General features: G+C 35.2%; 1 protein-coding gene across 1 annotated transcript in view; it reads left to right on the top strand.

Moving 5' to 3' along the window:
- The first annotated feature begins 16,459 nt into the window (after positions 1 to 16,459).
- Positions 16,460 to 23,906, top strand: part of LOC21385855 (F-box protein PP2-A15) — an 8,328-nt gene continuing 881 nt past the window's right edge. The window contains exons 1-3 of the mRNA XM_024170070.1: positions 16,460 to 17,147; positions 17,268 to 17,386; positions 23,830 to 23,899. Of these exons, the coding sequence (XP_024025838.1) occupies positions 16,827 to 17,147; positions 17,268 to 17,386; positions 23,830 to 23,899 (510 nt within the window). The 5' untranslated portion in view covers positions 16,460 to 16,826. The remainder of the gene's footprint in view (positions 17,148 to 17,267; positions 17,387 to 23,829; positions 23,900 to 23,906) is intronic.

Raw genomic sequence — 23,906 nt, 5'->3', positions numbered from 1 at the left:
TCAAGTCATATGTCCAACCAAACTTCAAAAGAGGTCACTAATGCGAACTCATTTGGCGAAGAGCTACGCCATTCAATCATCAATCCATGTCATGCTTCGATGTTAAAATCAAATAAAGAAATTTGCCCCTTCAGAACGTATTAATGAGGAAAAAAAGAAAGAGTTATTCAATCTTGATGAATCAAACATGCGCAAGCTTACAGAGATTATATTTCTTTGCACTTTTTTTTTTTGAATTTTACTAAGCGTGCGCTAGGATTTTTAGAGTTTCCCTCGCCTACGCTTGGATCCCAAGCATGTGCTTAGCAAACACTTTGACTTTATTTAGTGTTAATATTTTCTGCCCAGAAAACTTGGCATTACATCGAAGTACGAACACAGAAAACTCAAGCTCCATAACTACTGATAATATTTACTAATGTGCTCAACATTCCAAGGATGAATCAGCACTGTACCCCACTTGTCTTCGAGTTGATAAGTTCCATGACAAACCACTTTGACCACCTTATACGGTCCTTCCCAATTCGGCCTAAGCACCCCGTCACTCGGCTTCTGTGTGCTTTGATTGACTTTTTTGAGAACTAAGTCTCTTTTTTTAAACTTCCGCGGCTTAACCTTTGTATTGTAGGATCGGGTCGTTGCTTGTTGGTAGCTAGCCACCCGGATACTTGCTTGTGCTCTCTTTTCCTCCAAAAGATCGAGATCAGTGCAGAGCTCCTTATTATTCTGATCTTTATCATAGGCCTCATCTCGATAGAAAGGCATTCTGACTTCTGCCGAGATTACTGATTCTACTCCATACACCATGGAAAATGGTGTCTCGCCAGTAGAGGTCTTACTTATGGTGCGATAAGCTTATAAAACCAACGGTAGCTCCTCTACCTAGGCACTTTTCAGACTTTCCAACTTCTTTTTGAGGTTATCCTTTATAGTTTTATTTACAGCCTCAACTTGGCTGTTGGTTTGCGAATGCTCAGGAGAAGAGTAGCTCTTATGGATCTCCATCTGTTTACATATGTTCTTTAATTCTTTATTATCAAATTACCGAGCATTATCAGTGATGATCAAATGGGGTATTCTAAACCTGCATATAATTGACTTCTAAATAATGTTCGTAACATTTTCTTCAATGATGCGCGGTAACTCTTGTGCTTCCACCCACTTGGTAAAATAATCAATTGTGACAATGACATATTTGTATGTTCCATTAGCGAGAGGGAGTGCACTAATGATGTCAATTTCTCATATAGCAAAAGGTCACGGGCTTGAGACATAAGTAAGAGGTTCTCTCGGTTGCTTTGGAATATGAGAGTAACGCTTAAACTTGTCACAAATCTTAACTAACTCAATAGCATCTTTTAACACGGTGGGCCAATAATACCTCTGGCGAAGCACTTTCTGGGATAACGACCTACCAACTGAGCGGTTCTCGTAAATCCCTTCATGAATTTCTCTCACGACATAATTGGCTACGTCATTGTCCAAACATTTCAGGTAGGGCTGGCAGTATTCACATTTGTACAACTTCCCATTGATTATTAAGAACCGATTAGTAAGATATCTAAGCCTTCTCACCTCATTTTTCTCTGTGGGCAATTTACCAGTTGACAAGTAGAGGAATATAGGAGTGATCCATGAACCCGCACCTTCAGAGTCCAACATACAGACCTCATCATGCTCTGCTATACTTGATTGTTCCAGCATCTAAATCGGCACATTTCTGAGTTGTTCTTAGTCTATTCCAGATGCCAATCGAGCAAGATTGTCTGCCTCCATATTTGTAATTCGCGACACTTGTTCTATCTCATGTCACTTAAATTTCTCAAGTTGGCTTTTCACCTTTCCAAAGTACAAAGCCATGTTATCACCCTTTGCTTGAAATTCTTATCGGACTTGGTTCGCTATCAACTGGAAATCGCTGTATATCTTTAAACTTTCAACCTATATTTCTTGAGCAAGCCTTAGTCATGCAAGTAATGCCTCATATTCAGCTTCATCATTGGAAACTTCAAAAGCAAATCGCAAGGCATAGTAGATCTTATCATTTTTTAAGCTTATAAGAAGCAACCGTGCTCTGCACCCATTAACATTCGATGGTCCACCCACATACAATCGCCACACGGGCGGAACAATTTTTTGTGAACTGAGGCTTGACTTGATTGCGGATCCTCTGGAACTTTACCTTCACAACTGAAATCACGGCTTCTTCATCTTCCACCACTACTGGATAGGGGAACTCCACTAATGCTTTTCCTTTAATGGTTGTCCTTCATTATATTTCACTTCAAACTCCTCCGACTCAATTGATCACTTTGTTAGTCGCCCAGACATGTCTTTTGGAGGACTTGCCTCAAGGGATGATTCTTTAAGACTGTTATCAGGTGAAATTGAAAGTATGGTTGTAGCTTTCGTGAAGCCATGATCAGTGCTAAAGCCAACTTTCTATTTCAGGATAACGTGTTTTGACATCTAGCAAGGCTTTACTAACATAGTAAATTGGCCATTGCACTTTTTCTTCTTCTCGAATTAATATATCACTAACTGCATTCTAGGACACTACGAGATAGAGATAGAGTTCCTCCCTGAGCTTTGGCTTTGTAAGGAGCAGATGCTCACCCAAATATGCCTTAAGGTCGTTGAATGCTTTTTCACATTTTTCATCCCGCACAAAGTCTTTTCCTTTCTTGATAGCTTGAAAGAACGATTAACACTTATCAGTTGTGCGAGCGACGAACCTGTTGAGTGCGACTACCATTCTTGTTAATTGTTGAGCTTCTTTCGTTGACTGAAGGGACTTCATTTCTAGAAGTGCTTTGATCTTTGAAGGATTAGCCTCGATTCTTCGGCGGTTCACCATGAAATTAAGAAATTTACCCGACTCTACACCAAAAGACGCTGGGTTCAATTTCATTTGGTACTTCTGAAGAATATCAAAGGTTTCCTTTAAATCATGTTCATGATTTGTTGCCTTCAAACTCTTGAAGAGCGTGTCATCTACATATATTTTCATATTTTTTCCTATCTTTTCTGCAAACATCTTGTTCACCAATTTTTGATGTGTCACCCCGGCATTTTTCAATCAGAAGGGCATACTTCTATAATAGAAAAGCCCTCTGTCCGTCGTAAAGGCAGTTTTGATTTGATCAGGCTCGTGCATGTATATTTGGTTATTCCCAAAATATACATCCAAAACAGAGTAATTTTTGTCCGGCTGTAGCATTCATGAGCTGGTCATCCGTGGAAGTGGAAAGCAATCTTTGGATATGTTTTGTTCAGATTTGTATAATCAATGCAAACCCTCTACTTTCCCTTTTCTTTCCTGAGTTATCCATCTTGGGTAGTGTGCCTCTTTAATTATCTTTACCTCAAGCAACTTCTCCACCTTCTCATTAATCGCTGTGTAGTGTTTTAGATTGAAGCATCGTCACTTTTGAACTTTTGGCTTATAAGACGGGTCTACATTAAGCCGGTGTACAATGACACTTGGGTCAATTCCTGGCATGTCTTTGTGGGACCATGTAAAGAAATCCTTGTATTCTCGAAGAAAAGCTATCAGCCGTTCACGTAAAGGTGATGACAGCTTAGAGCCTATTTGCACTGTCCTCTCGGGTTGGGAGTTGTCTTATGGAATCGACACTGGTTCTTCTACCGTTTCTCTTCATTTCACATGCTCTTCACATGGATCGAGTTCTTTAAAATTCTGTATGTCATTCAAATCTCCTGGCAAATCTGCTGGTAAGTCTTGGTTTATTTGATATATATTAGAGACCACTTCCTTCTCCTTCGACTCAATTTTACCATTGGTCGCTTTCACATAACAGATGCGAGCCTCTTGTTGATCACCAAGCACTACCCCATCGCCATTTTTTTATCAAAAATTTCAACATCAGATGGTATGTTGATGTTATAGCCCTCATGGCATTCAAAGTTGGTTGCCCTATAATGGAGCTGTAGGCAGATGGTTGGTCCACAACAAAAAAGTTTACCATTATCCTCACCTGTGTGTCCCCTTATCCCATAGTAACTAGGAGTGTTATCATTCCTTCAACGTGAATGCATGCTCCAGTAAAGCCTTGGAGTGAGGTGTTCTCATGTCTTAACTTTGCACTACCTAGGTTGATTTTTGTTAAAGCATCATTGAATAGTACATCCGTTGAATTCCCATTGTCGATCAAAATCTGTTAGACTAAGCTATTTGCCACGTGCAAAGACATAACTATGACATTGTTATATGGATGATGCAGCTTCTTGGCCTCCTCCTCTGTAAAGGTTATGGCGATGTTCTCCATCTTTGAAAATTTTACGACATGCTCAGTCATGTTTACATTGATCACAATTGAAACCTTTAGCTTCTCGAGCATACAAGTTTCGAGCCCGCATGGAATAGCCAGTTTTTGGTCCTCCAAAAATTGTCCTAACCTTATTCAGCGTATAGTCATTCCCAACTGTCGTATTTGTTCCTTGTGCGATCGTCCCCTATTGTCGTATTATTGTTGGGAGCGCAATTCTTCTTTCTACTATCACTCTATCCACAAACTCCTGCAACTGGCCTTGTTGAATGAGTGCCTCAATCTGCCCTTTTAATTGAAAGCAACTTGAGGTGTCATGGTCATGGTCCTTATGGAAGTGACAATATTTACTTTTGTCCCTGTTGTTGGGATCTCCCTTTATAGGGGCTAGAGAAGTAAGCAAATTTCGATGTTGAATCTGCATTAAAATCTGTGCCACTATCATATTCAAGGGTGTAGGCCATTGTCTTATTTAGTGGAGCGTAAGCTTGGAACTTTTATGTTAGGATAATATTAGACTTGTTCATGTTCTGTTGTGCCTCTGTCTTTTGCTTTTTTGCTTCTCCTCCTTTAGATCATTCTTTTACCTTCTGCTTTCCATCGCTTTTTGACTAGCCTATTTGAGATTGTCTTCTCTGATTGTGCATGTATTCTTCAGCGCTAATGAACTATTGAGCTCAGATTACGAGGTCAACGAAGGTTTTTTGTTGCTTTTTGCAAATTGACTTCAACATATCATCTTCTTGGAGCCCTTCCCGAATTGTGGCCATAACATCACTATCAGTGTATCCTTCCACATAATTCATTTCCTGGCTGAAATGTTTAATGCAGGCTTTTAATGATTCATCAGCTCCTTGTTTAAAGGAGAACATATAAAGCTTATCTTTCTTGCGAGTTTTCACTATTACGAATCGTCCCACAAATTGTTGTTTCAGCTGGTTAAATGAACTGATTGACCTTGGCCCTAATTGTTGGAACCATTGAAGTGTCAACCCAGTAAGCGTCAAAGAAAATGCTTGGCACATCTGAGCTTGAGTGGCTCCTCAGATTCATATCCATATGTTATATCCATGTATGTGTCTTGTTAGATTCTCTTTCCCATCAAATTTCTTGATGGGAATCATCTTGAAATCATCAGGAAATTCCTCCGCCATAATGTCCTCAGTGAATGGGGCCTCTGTTTCATCCAACATGTCTCTTACATCTTCCTGCAAATTCTTATTGGCTTCTATCCATTTGCCTTCGCATTCTTTCTAGTTATTGCTCGAGTTGTTCCTCACGAATGCTTCGGTTGGATTGACTCATGCTTACTTGATTAACCTGTCGGTTCTGGTTCTGATTCACCTTATTTAACTAACTCAGTGAAGATCAGGGTATTTTGGCACTCCTCCTATTCTTGCTTCGAGTTGCCTGGTTGTTTAGAGGCATAGCTACAATTGGTTGCACATTACGTCATAGGTTGAGTCAATCACGTAAATCAGTAGTTGTGAAATCCTTAGACCCAGGTGTCTAGGTGCTATCAAGTTCTTCACTATTATGGTTAGCTTCTATCATGTCAAACATTGACATCCTGGTTCTTTTAACTGAATCGCGATGACTCCTAATCCGCAACAAAGCATTTCGACGCCTAGGTGCCTGACGTGGTCCCTGCGGCTCGGGCAAGTCCTTTGGTTGATTCTTATTGGATTGATCCTCACCCTCGTTCCAGTAGCTCCAACAACGGCTACGTCCACTCCTAGCACTCTGAGAATTTATCGGCCCATTTTGTTGGTTGTTTACTGAATAGATCATGTTTAAAGGTATCGATAATCTAATTCACCATCCCTGCCAGTGTGACCACTCGAGCTTCAATCCTATCAGTGCGTGTTGGTGGACGATGAGCACGTGGTGCCTTTTAAGGACTAGCACCGAGTCCCCTTGTTTGGGTGCCTTTGGTATGAGTCCGTTGAGCACTTGAGACTTGGTCACTCACAATTCCTGAATGATATCACCAAAGAAAAAAGAAAAGTTGAAGTACTGGTGAGAACTCGTGGATGTTAATCACACAAGACCTTCCTTCTAGCGCCAAAAATGTTGGAGCAAAATTTTGTTCGACACTTATCCAACGTCCCTAGACTAATAATTCAGATTAAATAAGCAAATTATCTAATGAAATTGGAAGAACACTCGAAGAATACAAAGAATCTCAGAAAAAGTAACAAGAACAAAGTGAGGACAATCACAAGGCAATTATATTCAGAAATGAGTGCAATATCTTTTCCTTTTAAACCGAGGGAATTTATAGTACATTAGGAATTTGGAGTTTAATTCCTCCCATTAATTCGAGAGTTTTTTTTTCTTCAAAACAATAAGGCTCTTCACCTTTTTTGGGTGCTATAAACAATTAATAAACGAAGTAAACTCGAGTCATTAAATGTTTTTAATCGTCAACCGTTACTTGACATTGATGCTTGATAACTCTTAATCTTCCAACTTATTTCCTACCCGAGCGTACGCTAGGGTAGTTATCCTAGCGCACGCTTGGGTGGTTTTTCTAACACATGCTTGAGTGGTTTCCCTAGCGTACGCCGAACATATGCTCAAATCGTCCAAAAACTTATTACATTTTATTATTTCTAAAAAATTCATCCAACAGTATTAATATTGATTTCTCTTTGATTAGCTAATCCAAATGGTATAAAAGGAAAAGAAAATTTTCATATTTCAGTTTATTTATTTGTGTTCCTATTTCTTGATAATTACTTTAACATATGAGAATATTTGAATAAGCAATGAAACCATGTTGGTTCAAGAGGGTCAATATTCAAATTTCAAAAGATTAGCACAAGATTCGACAAATTAAAGAGGAAAAAAAAGCCGAAAACAAAAAAAACAAAAAAAGAAGAAAGAGAAATTGATGTTTAAAATATCTACAAACTTTGTCATATGCGACAAATTAAAGAGGAAAAAAAAGCCGAAAACAAAAAAAACAAAAAAAGAAGAAAGAGAAATTGATGTTTAAAATATCTACAAACTTTTTTTTTTTTTTGGAAGATTTGTTTATTTTATGTCACGAATTCACGTGGATATATATGTGTTGTGTTATAACTGTGTTTGGACCAGTTTTGGAGGTGATAACCGCCATGTGATTGGACAAGTACTTCAGATATATATCATCCTTGAAAAGAGAGAAGTTTTTTGTTTTCTTTTTTCGTTAGATGAAAATAAAAAAGAATTATTATATGACTATTTTTGTGAAATTAGTATTTTATCCCTTTTTTTTTTGTCTGAATTATCCCTAGTTAATTTGTATTTACTCGTTTAAGTTTTTTATCTGATATATGTGGTCTTGTCGTACAAGGTTACTACGTACTAGCTAGATCAAGAATTCCCATTAATATATAATATCTTAAAATTTAGCATGAGCAATAATATTATTTTGAAGAAGTTCAGAAAAAATTTAAAGGGACGTTTAGTAAAGAGATTCGTATACTGATTTAAATCATGATTTATAATTTATTATAGTATTTTTTATAAAAATACACGTAAATTAAAAATAATTTTAATCTATAAACTAAACGTCTTCTAAATATTTTTTATTATAAAGAGAGCCTCCTCTGAATTATCCCTAGTTAATTTGTATTTACTCGTTTAAGTTTTTTATCTGATATATGTGGTCTTGTCGTACAAGGTTACTACGTACTAGCGTACTGTAGTAGATCAAGAATTCCTATTAATATATAATATCTTAAAATTTAGCATGAGCAATAATATTATTTTGAAGAAGTTCAGAAAAAATTTAAAAGAACGTTTGGTAAGGAGATTCGTATACTGATTTGAATCATGATTTATAATTTATTATAGTATTTTTTATAAAAATACACGTAAATTAAAAATAATTGTAATCTATAAACTAAACGTCTCTTAAATATTTTTTATTATAAAGAGGGCCTCCTCTTTAATTATTTACTGTAAGAAATAAAGTTAAATACACACACAAAGAGAAATGTTAGATTTACATACACACATAAATATATACACACACATGTTATATAATATATATATGCGCGCGCGCGTAATAATAGTTTCTTGTCTATCCATTTAGCATGTATATATCTATTGATAGGGATAAAACAAATCTTATAGTGCCCTGCCACGGAATATTATTGTCTATATTAATTTAAAGTAGTTCTATTCACATCATTTTTTTACCTTCCACGTCCCTTTTTTAAATACACACTCTACATAATTTTGAAAGAGTTAAATTTATTTTTTACACACTCCTATTATTTCAAAATTATCCTTAATTATTTTTTTTTAAAAATTAAAAATCTTATAGTGCCCTGCCACGGAATATTATTGTCTATATTAATTTAAAGTAGTTCTATTCACATCATTTTTTTACCTTCCACGTCCTTTTTTAAATACACACTCTACATAATTTTAAAAGAGTTAAATTTACTTTTTACACACTCTTATTATTTCAAAATTATCCTTAATTATTTTTATAAAAAAATTAATTCTTATCCACTTTTATTTTCTTTTCACACCTACCATTTTATTTTAATTTGTTATTTAAATAATATTAATTTTCTATCCCTTCATATCTTTTTTTGTTAAAGATTTGGGTGTGAAGCCTTTTTTCAAAACAAAAGTAAAAAAAAAAAAAACAAATAGAAGATAAAATGGAAAAAAAAAATCAATCAAACTTATACAAAAATGAAATAAAAAACAAAATAAAATGACAATCTTAAAAAAATAAAAATTCAAACATGAAATGAAAAGAAAAACAAAATAAAAATCGTCATACAACCAATAATAAAGAAAATTTAACATTATATCAATGCAATTTTTTAGAAATATTAATTTTCTATCCCTTCATATCTTTTTTTGTTAAAGATTTGGGTGTGAAGCCTTTTTTCAAAACAAAAGTAAAAAAAAAAAAACAAATAGAAGATAAAATGGAAAAAAAAATCAATCAAACTTATACAAAAATGAAATAAAAAACAAAATAAAATGACAATCTTAAAAAAAATAAAAATTCAAACATGGAATGAAAAAAAAAACAAAATAAAAATCGTCATACAACCAATAATAAAGAAAATTTAACATTATATCAATGCAATTTTTTAGAATAGTCATTGAAATGTGAAAATTATAGGTTTATTTATAAAATTTTAAATAGTGATAGTTTATGATTTTAAATATAACATGTGGGGTGTGTGGAGAGAGATAAAAATTATATAATTAGTTTCTTTTTAAAATTAAATTTAATTACATAATTAAATATACTATAATTATATTTTTTTTGTTATTGTATGCGAGAGTTTTTTTATCATAAAAAAATTTAAAATAAAAGGGATGTAGAAAGTAAAAAGGAGCACGTGAATAGAACCACCCTTAATCTAATTCCCTAGAGACTTTTTCATTAAAAAATTTTTTCTGGCAATTAATTCTTCAATTTAAAATTCAGTCAGAGCAAGTGGTCATTAACACTTTTTTAATTCTTCAATGTGTGTGTAACAATAGTTTCTTGTCTATCCTTTTTTTTTTTCTGATCTCTTGTCTATCCATTTATTATTATTATTATTATATATATATATGTATATATCTTTAGCGATTGATAAGGATAAAACAAATCTTACACTGCCTGCCACGGAATATTATTCTCTATATTAATCTAGTTAGCTAGATATTTTTTCATTAACAAAAAAAAAAAATCTTTTCTGCCAATTAATTATTCAATTTAGAATTCAGTCAGAGCAAGTGGTCAATAACACTTTTTTTTTTTTTTTCGCTTTACTTGATCTCCTATATATTGTTTTACGTAGACAAGTCATACAAGAAACTTTGCCATCTGATCAGGACAGTTACCATCAGCACGTAAGAAAGAAAAGGCATCTTAGGTTTTGATCACTTAAAAACTATTATAAAACTCAAAACAAAACCTAACTCCACATTATCCAAAGAATAAGTAATAATATATATCGCAGTGGAACTGAACAAAATCTTTAATATCATTTGCATATATTGTTAAGCATAATTAGTGAAATCCCACAAGTAAATTATATTAGTTTCTAAACTCTCTTGGTTGAAAAGTCTTTGTTCTAGAGAATTATTGACTGTAAGATAATCTCCTATTAATACAAATGCTAGTTTTAATGTCATATTTGAAACTATAAGTTGTGTGAAAATTACAAATTTGCTATGTTTGTACTCTAATATATAATGTTATTTCAAATGCTAAAATTATAATGTTACTATGTTTGTGCTCCAATATATAATGTTATTTTAAATGTTAAATTTACTTTTAACTACAATCATTAAGCTTTGAAAGTTATAAGATTGTGCAAACTTTCTCTCTCTCCCCCCATACGAACCGGAAAAAAAGAGTGAACGACGGCCAGAGTTCTAGGGCCGCCTTCAGGTGCGTCGCCGGGCATCCGGCCATGAAATTTGGTCCTCCGGGCTCGCCTCGTTGTGAGCTTCTTATTAGTGGTGGCAATGTATAGTGTGGTGGTTTCGTTTGGGTGGATCTAAACCGGTTTGGAACTTAGAAGCCGAACAGATGAGCTTTGTTTCCCGGCGAGTTTGTCATTTAGTGGTTTAGATATCTTGGCCAACTATCTCCCTTGACGGTCCATTGGCTAGTTGCCCTTCACCGGAGGCTTCTAACGGTGGTGGTAGGAGGTTTTTTCCGTTTTCTGAAGTAATTTTTGTGTTTGCAATAAGGGCGGTGGTCTCCCCACCTGACCCTCATTTGTTTTGCTGTTTGTTGTTAGTTTTTAGTGATCGGCTTAAGGCCATTTGTATGTCTCCTAATAAGGTTGTCTTGGTCTGACTAGAATTTTTTCTATGTCATGCAGATGTCCCTTCTTTGTGGGGTTTGACAATCTACCTCTTCAGTGCTTGAAAGCCTATTTCGACGGGAGGAATCTCTTCAATTCGAGCTTTATGTGTGCTCGTTGTTAGTGTGCCGAGGTATTTTCCTGATTTTCGGGCCTCAGGCATGCGTCTGCTCCTCTAATTAGTCATCAACATTATACCAAGATAACTGTTTATTAGTTTTTAATTAAATGCAATTCCCCTTAAAAAGAAAAAGCTTTGAAAGTTATAAACAAACATTTTTACTTTTGGAGGAAATCACATGGCATGCTACCGAAATATAGGAGCTTTCCATTTATGCCACTTAACTTCAATATATTAGATTCTTTCTAGTGAATTGAGTGGCATAGATCTTACATTTATGCAACTCATCAGTAGTATAAATGTAAAGATAACATCATTTGAGTGATTTTTTTTTTGTGTTTTCTCTTAATTTAAAATAATTTAAAAATGCCAATAATTAAATGAAAAATATGTTTACCCATAACAATTAAGTGTCAAAATTTGACATATACTATACTTAATAATAGTGGCAAATTTGGCACCCAAAATAGTCTTGTATTGGAATGGAGAATTACTTTTTTTTTTATTATTATTTTCAATGTTAAAATTTAACATTAACACACTAATTTAACATTTTATGGGAGATGTTCTAAATTCCCATCGAGTCGCTTATTCTCCTGTCTCAAATGTCTTTCACATTGAATGCACTAAATAAACAAGTTGTTAAGAGTAAACAAATTAGATACAACTGTGATAGAAAAATATTTCTCATACATATCTTCAAAATGGCGATAATCACAAACACAAAAATATGGATCAGGCCGGTGAGATTCACTCAATTAGTGTGGTAACATTCATCATAGCAAAAGAGAGGGGGATTAGTGCACTTTAGGATATATAGAGCTTGTTCGGTTGTATTTTTGAGTTATGGTGATTTGAGTATGGATCTTGAATTGAATTTGAGTTGAAGTTTTAATTTGAGTTTGTGTTTGGATGTGCACATTTGAGTCATGATTTGAATCGAGAATCTATTTGAGTTTGCGTTTGAATTGGTCAAAACTTAAATTTGTATTTAGATTCCATTGATGAAAAAATTTAATAGGGTATATGGGTAGAGTTTTATTCGTCTCTTTGTTGTGAATGCATAGAAAAAAAAAATCATCTCAATCGGAATTAAAACAAAAAAATTATGACGTTTTTAATAATAGAAAAAATATTGTTCAGTAACTTGAATTTGAGTTTAAGAACTTGAGTTGAAGGGAAAACTTAAACTCAGATTTTTACATTAAATTCAAGTTAAAATTCAAATTCAAACTCAAATTTTACAAACGAACATGAATTTAAATAAAATTGTAACTTGAGTTCAAATTTTTTTTGAGTTTTACGAACAAGCCCATAATTTTTTAAACTTCGAATGGTTGTTTTCTTCGTTTAATATTGGTTGGAAAAGGAGGGGAAAAAAATATGCACGTGAAAAGCTTGTCTTGATAACTTTGTAGGAAATACAAATGAAGTTGATCCCACAAGGGTGTTCTTCCACAAATTAAGCTTCAGTTTAGTTTGCTGATTCGAGTTTTTAATTCGAGTTGAGATGTGATTTTATGTGAGAGCTTTTTACTGTAGTAAAAAAGTTATATGTGATTATTTGTGAGATCTTCTTACTGTAGTAAAACTCGAATTCTAAATTCAAATCAGCGAAATGAACGGGGCCAAGTTAAATATCAGCTTCAAAAAAATCAAATATCAAATCAAAGTGAATGGCCAAGACCGGAGAAGAATGCGGACTCCTTTGTGGACCATATTTGCTAACTACTCTTGAGACAGCTAGCAAAAAGCATGCCCCTCTTAGAGTGTGATTGAGGTTTTGCATATTCTAAGTTTTATATAGGCTTTTTTCTACGATTTTATATTCAACAAACCGGTTCAACACAAGTCATTTTACGTACGTGTAACATGTAACGGTTGAGGTGTAATATGATATATATTTTATGCAAAAATGATTTTAGAAAGAAATACAAGAATAAATTCAATATTTTGAATATTGTTGTTAATTTTTTTTAAAAAAAAATTATCTATATATAATCGTGTGATATGGAGGATTGTAAAAGACTTATGTACATATATGTTTACTAATTAGATGCTCTAATTATATACAACTAAGAATAATAAAATTGCATAAAAAATTAAATAAATAAGAACACACAAGATTTTTAGCAATTCACTCTGAATATGAGCTAGACTCATTTTTAATCACTACTGTAGAAATTCATTAATATGCGAAAGAAGTTTACAAGAAAAAATATCTTTCACATTTCAACTCTCAGGTGACGTTTGGTTCATGAATTAAAATCATGAGATTATAACCATTTTCGATTTACATGTATTTTTTATGAGAGAAAACACTGTAGCGAATCATGAACCATGATTCGAATCAGGATACGAATCCCCTTACCAAACGTCACAAATGTTTTTCTACATCTCTCTAGATAACCCTAAAATCAACGCTCCCTTTATATAAGAGAATCCGATGCAATCAAAATCACAAAGGTGGATTCACTTGTTGTCTCTGTATAAACCAATAATTGTGAAGATAATAATTAATTCCACAACTTAATATAAAATATGTTATGTTTGGTGGGCTAAATTTTATAGTCCATGCTTTCCAACACAACAAAATTTTACTTCCAACTTAATTCACAACGTGGCCCGCCTCACGTAGCAACTAGCACGACTTAGGAGTGTTTTTAACATTTTCATGAGAAGTAATTTTCTGTATTGTTCGGGTTTTTACTTCTGAAACTACCCCAAGAAAGTTTGTTTTATCACACTTTTTCCTTTTCTTTTCTTTTCTACATTAAAGAAAACTTTTATAGTTGTATGGTCCAAACGAGGCCAAAAGGTTTATTCTTCAATGTAATGTTGATGAAGAGTTGTTGTTAGTTACGTGGATGTGCTACAAGCCACTCCCATATGTAACGAAAGCTAATCATTATTATTCTTTTTTTTTCTATTTATGGTGTTTGCCTTTTGAGCATCACAAATTCACAATCATTTACTTCTTTTTTTTTCAGAAAAAAATAAAATAAAAAGATATATATATATATATATATAATGATACAGACATTGCATGGAAAGACCTTTAACTATGTGAACTCGATTTTGATTTATAAAATCGAAATGTGGACCTAATGAGAAAGATTATAATTCATAGACAAGTGGCAACTTGTTTTTACATTAATAATTTGAAACTTGACTCCATGACTTGATATTTACAAAATACTGTTTATTATAATGAGATTCATATGTTGGATAGGATATTTCTAGAAATAATATTCTAATTCGTTACTGAAAAATACAATGTCGAGGCTGTTATACATCAACATCGAGACCGGACTAAAATTTTAAGGACTAACCAGATAATTGTAATGATTAAATATTGAATATTGCCCCCATAAAAGACTTGTTGAATATTTAAAACTAAAAAGTGGAAAATGAGTACTAGATATTTCGTAATTAAGGTCTCGTTTATTTTACTGATTCGAGTTTTTAATTTTAAGTTCTTACAGTAAAAAACTCTCAGAAAATATCACATCTAATTTTTTCTGCTACAGTAAAAAGCTCTAAAAAAATATCACATCTCAGCTCAAATTAAAAATTCGAATCCGTAAAGTGAACGAGACATAAGAATACATCACAAGGTTCACATTACAATTTTTTATTATATTTGATTTGAAATGGAGTAAGCCATATTATTTGGTGAACATATTTGGCTGCAATATACTCCATTCAATACACACATATATATATATATATATATGAACTGAGTTAATTGTATGTGGTTATGGTGAGCTAAGGCAGGCTCATGTCAAAAAAAATAGCCATCCAATAAAGCTCAAAAAGCATTAATTAACACCTGCCATAAAAGTTGAGCATCTTTTTCAGAATTTGGAATCAAATGAGACACGAACAAAATAACCGTGATTCCTCAAGAACTAGTGCAAACTCATCCCTCAAGAATTAAGAAATGTTTAGTTGTAGGATTTAAACCATAATTTAAATTATAGTTCATAATTTGTTATAATATTTTTTTCATAAAAAATATATGTAAATAAAAAATAATTCTAATCACATAATTTTAATTTATGAACTAAACGTCTTTTAAGACCACAACTAAAAAAAATTAATGTAGAGAATCAACAACAAAAAAGTAGAGAATAAGAACAAAACTAAAAAAAATAATGTAGTTGGGTAAATCCACGGATCAAATAAAAAAAGTTCCTTCATTCAGTTTGCTGGGAATATGGCACTCGTCCTTATAGGTTTTTTTTTTTTTTTTTTTTTTTTTTTTTTTTTTTTTTTTTTTTGGGGCTGGAAAACTCGTCTTTATAGATTAACCTTTAAGATAGAATCCCAAGAACCCAACAAATAGTATCATAACCAGATTTTAGAATTAATCATGTCTATATACAAGATGAACGAAAAAAAAAAAGGAACAAAAGTAGTAGAACTGACTATCCTGCATAATTTTTTAATTTAATATAATTTTAATCAGATTTAATGGCTAAAATTTAACTCTGACGGTAAGAATACCTACTGAAAAAAAGTTTGAAAAAGAAAAAATTAATCTCACTGATTTGCCTTAAATTTAGAGTCATTCTCACTTTGTTACTTTACCTTTAAAAACTTTAACTTTTGCCCTTTAGATTATACTTTTGTCCTATTTAAACTCTTTTATAAGAATTTTTTGTTAAAATGAGACGGAAAAAGAAGAGATTAAATGTGAGTATGTGATTTTTATATATTTGTTTTTAAGATAAATTCAAATATAAAGATCACTTTACTGCATTACTCTTTTTTTCTATTTTTTCTTTAATATAAATTACAACAGAAGGATTAATAGTGCGTTTGGTTCGTGGATTCGTGTCATAGTTTGGATTATGATTCGTGACTCGCTACAGTATTTTTTTTCACAAAAAATATAAGTAAATCAAGAATAATTTTAAATTATGATTCTGAATTCATAAACTAAACGTACATACAGTATTCAAAGGTCAATGAGTAAAATGAAATATTTTAACGTTTAAGGAGTAAACTAGAAATGACAAAAGTTCACGGGGCAACAATGATATACTCAAAATTTCAAAATGCCTATTTTCTCCTCCAATGCACCCTCCACACAATTTTGCCACGTTGCAATACTACGCTACGCGTTTTAGCACGACAGAAGTGCCCCAAATCAAACTGAACATCAAAGATTCAAAACCATCCCAAATGTGGGCCCACATTCTTTCTTTTTTTCTTTCTTGTCAGTTCCCACTTTAGTTTTACCCCCCACAAAATTCTATTCCTTTTTTCACAACAACAAAAAAGCACCAAACCATTTCCCAACTTCCCAGACCCAACAAATATTTTCCCGGAAAATGTGAGAAACAACAAACATTACTTCCAACCAAGACAGAAAACCCAGTGCCCAGAGATTCTCGCTCCCTCACTTTCCCACTCTCCAAACACTAGAATCAACCTTAGCTTACCTCCTTAAACCGTAAATTCCCTTACTTTTCTTGTCGTTTCGTCTTCCGATTGGTGACGATGACGGTTCGGACTCGCCGGAACACCACCGTCGCCGTCGTCTTCGGGGTCTGACTTGGCGATCGGAAGGAAGGAAGGAGAATGGGGGCGTCGCTCTCGGGCCTGTCGGAGGGAGCGAACGGCGGCTCTGCCGCCGGCGGAGGTCCCGGCCTCGGGGACATACCGGAGAGCTGCGTGGCGTGCGTGTTCCTGTACTTGACTCCGCCGGAGATTTGCAATCTTGCACGGCTCAACCGTGCGTTCCGTGGCGCGGCGTCGTCGGACGCCGTCTGGGAGTCGAAGCTGCCGCCGAATTACCAAGATCTGCTCGATTTGGTCCCTCCCGAGAGGTACCAGAACTTGTCCAAAAAGGACATCTTCGCGCTTCTCTCTCGCCCCGTTCCCTTCGACGGTGGCAACAAGGTCAGTCGAATTTCCCATTCCCTTTCATCTCTTCGCGTTTGTCTGCGTTTTCTCTTTCTTTCGGTGAAATTTTGGGAATTAGGGTTTTCAGTTGGTTCCTCTTTTTTCCTTGTTTTGCAGGAAGTATGGCTGGACAGAATCACGGGAAGGGTTTGCATGTCGATATCGGCAAGGGGGATGGCAATAACTGGAATTGAAGATCGGAGATACTGGAATTGGATTCCCACTGAAGATTCAAGGTTCGATTTTGACTCAAGCTCTAGTCTTTTCAGGGTTTTTCAGCTTCAAATTATATTTCTAGTGAACCAAGATTGGATTTTTATTTTTAATTTTTTAAAATTTTTTTTTTTTTTGCGTTTTATGATTTGACATGGGATTTTTCGTTTTACTGTTTTCTTTATATTTGTGGGCGGTAGATATATAGAGGGAAACTGTTTTTTGTCTCCTCTCTCTTCTATTCCTCATGTTTTTGTGTGGTACTGAAAGCTTATTGACTATTGTGATTGCTATCGTTCTACAACTTAATCGGATATCAACAAGAGGTGTATTTGTTATTTTTAAAGCTCCGATAACTCAATGAATCCAGGGGAATTATTTTTTTTTTAAAGTAATTAGTTGACTGTGAAGGACTTGCATAATCTTTTTAGAAATACAAAATGGTTTCTTACTTTCTATATATTTTTATTGTTCGAGGGTAGGTGTATCTTGTGTTGTGTTTAGTATAGAATATAGATTCTTACAAGGTATGTATTTGCTTATATTCGTCAGTGGTCAAGTCCATGGTCAATGTTTTACTTTTCTCGGGTTGGCATAATTAAACATGCGGTTACTTTCCTTATATGGTCAACCAGGTGAAGTTAATGTTCACGACGGAGTTACTGTTCAAGTATACGGTACTGTTCACGGTGCGGATAAGTACCCCGTAAGTAGGTTCTGTATAGGAGCTGGAACTTGGTTCACCTGAGACCCTTCACGCATTTCTTAGGAACTTGCTTAGTAGGGTGGTTTTGTTTAGGAGACTGTCCAGATCTATCCTTTGTTGATAAAATTGGTGCATTCATTTACAATCTTTCGTGGAAATTACCTAATTGGTACAACTGCTGGAGTACTATTCACACGTATACAGTACTATTCACGTATACGGTACTGTTCATGGTGTAGATAAGTATGGCGTAAGTGGTTTTGTCTAGGAGGCTGGAACTTGGGGACGTTTGGTTCATAGATTCAGAATCATGATTCAGAATCATTCTCGTTTTACATGTATTTTTTGTGAGAGAAAATACTGTAGCGAACTACGAATCATAATTCAAATCATGACACGAATCCCCTTTCCAAACATTCCCGTGATCCGTCTGAGACCCTCCACGCTTTTCTTGAAAACTTGCTTAGTAGGGTGATTCTTTCTAGGAGACTGTCTAGATCTATCCTTTGTTGATAGAAGCTAGAACGGGTGTATTAATTTACAGTCTTTCCTAAGAATTACCTAATTGGTACAGTTACTGCTCGAGTATTGTTCACAAGTATAGTGAAACGGTGAGAGACAAGCAAATCACGAAATGGCTGAAAAATTCAAAATCGAGAAGTTCAACGAAAGCAATTTCACGTTGTGGAAAATGAAGATGCAGGAAATTTTATGGAAGGATAATTGTCTGGTGGCTATCGGAGAAAGAAAATCACGGACGATGACGAGCGGAACGAGATGGATGGTAATGCTATTGTCAATTTGCACCTGGCATTAGCAGAAAGGGGTTTTATCAAGTATCGCAGATATAAATTCTTGAAGACAAGAGTTAAGAAAAATAAGTTCTTCATTACTTAGAATAGAAAAAACACTTAGAATAACGAAAGAAATTATATTTGTTGAGAAATGTAAAATCGTATGGATACGACCCTCATTGTGCATCTTGATCCATTGGATCGTTTCATTGTAGACTCCGACGTGAAGCTTTTGTAAACGCCTTTCCGAGTATTCCTTTAGCATTTCGTCGAAGAGGGAGAGTTTTATCAAGTATCGCAGACAAGAAAACAACTAAAGAAATTTGGGATACTCTGACGAAGTTGTATGAGTCCAAGTCACTTCACACTAAGATTTTCTTGAAGAGAAAACTTTATACTCTTCGGATGGCGGAATCCACACTTGTAACCGACCATATCAAAACCTGCAGACTCTATATACCACTTGTTGGCAAATTTGGCGGTAAAATAAGAAATGAGTAAAAATGAAGATAATATAGACACATAGTATTTTACGTAGAAAATCTCCAAAGGAGACGGGATAAAAATCACGTGACAAGTGTAGACGGATGTCACTATGAAAAATAGGGATTACAACCTTCTCTCTAAATTACACGGAGAGAATAATAAGAACCACTCTCTCACGTAAATAAGTGAAATACCTTACAAAAGAAGAAAAGCTGGAGAAATTAAATTTCTCTTGCACTATGAGAATTCTCTCTGAAGGGTGGGAATGAGATGTTTAAGCCCTTCCTCTAAGTCCCCTTTATATAAGCTCCAAGAACGAACCATGGCCACGAAAAACTTGTGGCTAAGAATTTATCAATTTGTGGCTATTCATTTTACTTGGTCACCATTTAACCACTTGGTTAAATCTAGTTCACACAATTTTGTGGACTTAAATCATGGGCCTTGGTCTTTGCCAATTATGAGCCTTTGGACCTGAACCTAATCCAACATTTCTCCCACTTGGAGATTTGATTGAGAATCAATCATGTCTCCACACCATCCTTTCTACCATGTCACTGTCATGTTGCTTACGTTTCTGTTAGGTCACGTGAGAATCTACACCACTTGAACTTGTCAGTATTTACTGGCTTGGTCAACGCATCTGCTAGGTTTTCCTTGGTGTGAATCTTCTGCATATCCACGCTTCATTCTTCCACTACTTCACAAACAAAGTGAAATTGAACTCCTATGTTCTTCATCCTGGAATGAAAGGATGGATTCCTTGCAATGTGCAAGGCGCTTTGACTGTCACAAAATAAAAAAATCTTCTCCTCTTTGTGGCCGAGCTCCTCCAATAACCTTTTAATTCATATTGCTTCCTTGCAAGCTTACAGCTTCGAAACCCAGCTTACAGCTCCTCCTGCAAGTGTGAACAGATAGCCTGTACTGGATTTTCTTTTATTAGGATCACCTACAAAATCTGAATCCACATAGCCCCTGACAGTTACCTTCGATCCTCCAGAACATAATGTAGCGTATGAGGTACTCTTGATGTATCTTAGGATCCTCTTGACAAGATTCCAATGCTCTTTACCAGGATTCGCCATGTACCTACTAATTGCCCCCACTGTTTGTGCAATGTCTGGTCTTGTACAGATCATAAAGAACAATAGGCTACCCACTGCTAATGCATACAGTATGCGAGACATTTCCTTCCTCTCTGCTTTATTGCTAAGATACATCTTGGAGGATAACTTGAAATTAACAGGAAGAGGGGTAGAAATTGGCTTACAATTTTGCATATTGAAGCACTGCAAAACCTCCTTCAAGTAATTCTTTTGAGAAAGTCAAATCTTTATGTTCTTTCTGTCTCGGTAAATTTGCATCTTGAGAATCTTGTTTGCTGATCCCAAGTCCTTCATATCAAATTCCCTAGCTAATTGTGCCTTTAATCCTTGGACTCGATCTTTGTTGAGGTCTGCGACTAACATGTCGTCCACGGACAACAGTAAAATGATGAAATCTTCATCACCAAACCTCTTGAAATACGCACAAGGGTCTGAACTGAGTATGTTGTACCCAAGGCTCATAATATAGGAATCAAATCTCTTGTACTAACACCTCGGCGCCTGTTTGAAACAGTACAAAGATTTGTTCAACTTGCAAACTAAGTTCTCTTCACCTGCTTCTGCAAAGCCTTCTAATTGGAGTATATAAATCACTTCTTCAAGATCTCCATAAAGAAAAGCAATTTTTACATCTAGCTACTCTAGATGTATGTCAAACGTAGCACACATTGCCAAGACTATTCGAACTGTAGTCAGTCGGACCACAGGTAAAAATGTTTCGTTGAATTCAGTACTTTCTTTCTGAGCATATCCTTTCACCAACCTTGCACAGTATTGCTCCATTTGGTCATTGCTATCACGCTTGATCTTCTAAACTCATTTGTTGCCAATGGCATTCATTCCTCGTGGTAGCGTAACAAGATCCCACAACCTATTCTTGTGTAAGGCTTCAATTGATTCTTGCATTGCTGCCATCCACAAGGATACATCTGGGCTTTTGATTGTCTCCTGGAAAGTTGATGGCTCTCCATCCTTTGTTAAAAGACAGTATGCAACGTTGCTCTCAATGACATAATCTGAGTGCCAAATTGGTGGTCTTCGCTCACGAGTTGACCGGCGAATTTCGTAAGCCTCAAACGCAACTGGTTCTTAATCTTCGTGCTTTGGTGCTACTTTAGAAGAAACTAGATCTTTATCTGGGTTATCTTCCTCCTGAACCGCCGTAGTCTCTGACTTCTCCTTTGAAGTGTTATTGTCTCCCTTCTCTTGCAGTTTATCCTATGCAAATATGACATCTCTGCTGATGACAATCTTAATGGGCAGTGGGATCCCACAAGTGATACCCCTTAACACCATCAGCATACTCCAAGAAGATGCACTTTCTAGATTTCGGATCCATCTCTGCTGATGACAATCTTGGTCATTGTACATGACATTCACAGGACTTCCAAATGTATGTAACTGAGAATAATCAGCTAGCTTACCAATCTACATCTTTATTGGCGTTTTCAAATCAATCATAGTTGATGGAGACCGATTGATCAAGTAGCATGCGGTTTTGACTACTTCTGCCCAAAGCGACTTGGCTAGACTTGCACTCTTCAACATTGCTCTTGTTTTATCCAACAATGTTATGTTCATCCGCTTTGCCACTCTATTTTGCTGAGGAGTGTACGCCGCCGTGAACAACCTCATGATGCCTTCTTGTGGACAGAATGCATTACACACTCATCGCTTAATTATTCTCCACCATTGTCAATCCTGAGACACTTGATCTTCTTTTCAGATTTAAGTTCTACCCGCGCTTTGAGAACTTTGAAGACTTAAAAACATCTGCTTTCTTTTTTATTAGATACATCTAGCATCGCCTGGAGTAATTATCAATGAAATATACAAAGTATCTCGCCTCTTCGAGGGATTATACTGGTGCTTGCCAAACATCAGAGTGGATCAATTTTAAGATGTCTTTGTTCTTAGCTTTTGATGTGCTGAACCTTAACCTGTGTTGCTTACTTGTAACACTATGCTCACAAAACTGTAATTTTACCGAATTGAACCCAGGGAGTAGTTTCTGTTTAGAGAGAATCGTCAAACCTTGTTATGACATGACCGAGCTTCTGATGTCACATCATCGTTGATTATTCTCCCGAACTCGTCAATGCAACAAATGACTTTCCCTCTTGGTGTGTTTCTCTTAAAAGCATGACAGATTTGCAGCAACTTTTTCCGCCTTCACCATCACAAGCGCGCTTTTAACAATTTTCATGATCTCATTCTCAATGCAGGTCTTGCAACCAGCATCATCTAATTGTGTTAGAGACAATAGATTTTTTTTTTCAAGCCTTTCCATGCATATAAACTACTCTACATTCTTATCCTCTTTTCATGTGGGTTAACATACACAGACACTTTTCTCAACAATCTCCCCCTCATGTGTGTGCTCACCGAGCTCCTTCTCGAATTAAAGTTTCTCGTAGTTAGTACATCAAGCATCACACTCTAAATGGGAGCCAACTCAAGTGGGAGAAATGCTGGATTAAGCTTAGGCCCAAAAGCCCAAAATTGACAAAGCCCAAGGTCCATGATTCAAGTTCACAAAATTGTGTGAACTAGATTTAGCCAAGTGGCTAAATGGTGGCCAAGTAAAATGAATTGTCACAAATTGGTCAATTTTTGGCCACAAATTTTTCGTGGCCACGGTTCGTTTTTGGAGCATAAGGGGCTTGGAGGAAGGTGTTTCTCCTATTTACATAGTGTGAGAAATTTTGTTTATCCTATTTACATGAGAGTGGTTCTTATTGTTTTCTCCGTGTAATTAAGATAACGTTGTAATCTCTATTTTTCATAGTAAAATTCGTCTACACTTGTCCCGTGATTTTTACACCGTCTGCTTTGAGGGTTTTTCACGTAAAATACTATGTGTCCGTATTATTTTCACTTGGAAGGTGGATGAGAATGTGAAGTGATTTATATGTATAGGACTCAAGACCTAATAGGTTAATTTTTTAGGTCAAGTTGGGCTCCTAAAATGTATTGTGTTAATTTCGTACGTGGTGTCTCCCCAACAATTTGTCTAATGATCTTATGTTATCTTGTACTTTCCCCCTCACCCCTCTCTTTTCCTGGTGGTTGGTTGTTTTTCTTTTGGTTTGGTTTGGGCACTTGAGTTTGTTCCAATTGAAATCGGCTGTGAGCTCCAACCTTAATAATTCTCTTGGGTACTTATGCTGGAAACATCCTTATTTGTTCCACGTTCTTCATCAATCGTTTAGGAGCTATCTAGTTTTTACTGTTCAAAATTGTAAATATGCTCATGAACCGCAACTCAGGCTACTAGGACGTAAAAATCTTATTCTATCAAGTATTAGTTGCCAGTTAATCAGATTGCATTTAGTTCGTTATGCAAATGGCTGGTTTCTCATCTTGTGCAGGTTCCGCGTTATTGCGTATTTGCAGCAAATCTGGTGGTTCGAAGTAGATGGGGTGGTGAAGTTCCCTTTTCCTGCTG

The sequence above is a fragment of the Morus notabilis genome, unplaced genomic scaffold, assembly GCF_000414095.1.
Source record: "Morus notabilis unplaced genomic scaffold, ASM41409v2 Scaffold3870, whole genome shotgun sequence".
In the NCBI taxonomy this organism is placed as follows: Eukaryota; Viridiplantae; Streptophyta; class Magnoliopsida; order Rosales; family Moraceae; genus Morus; species Morus notabilis.
The sequence above is the reverse complement of the archived record's forward strand: the minus strand, read 5'-3'. Positions and strand labels throughout refer to the sequence as shown.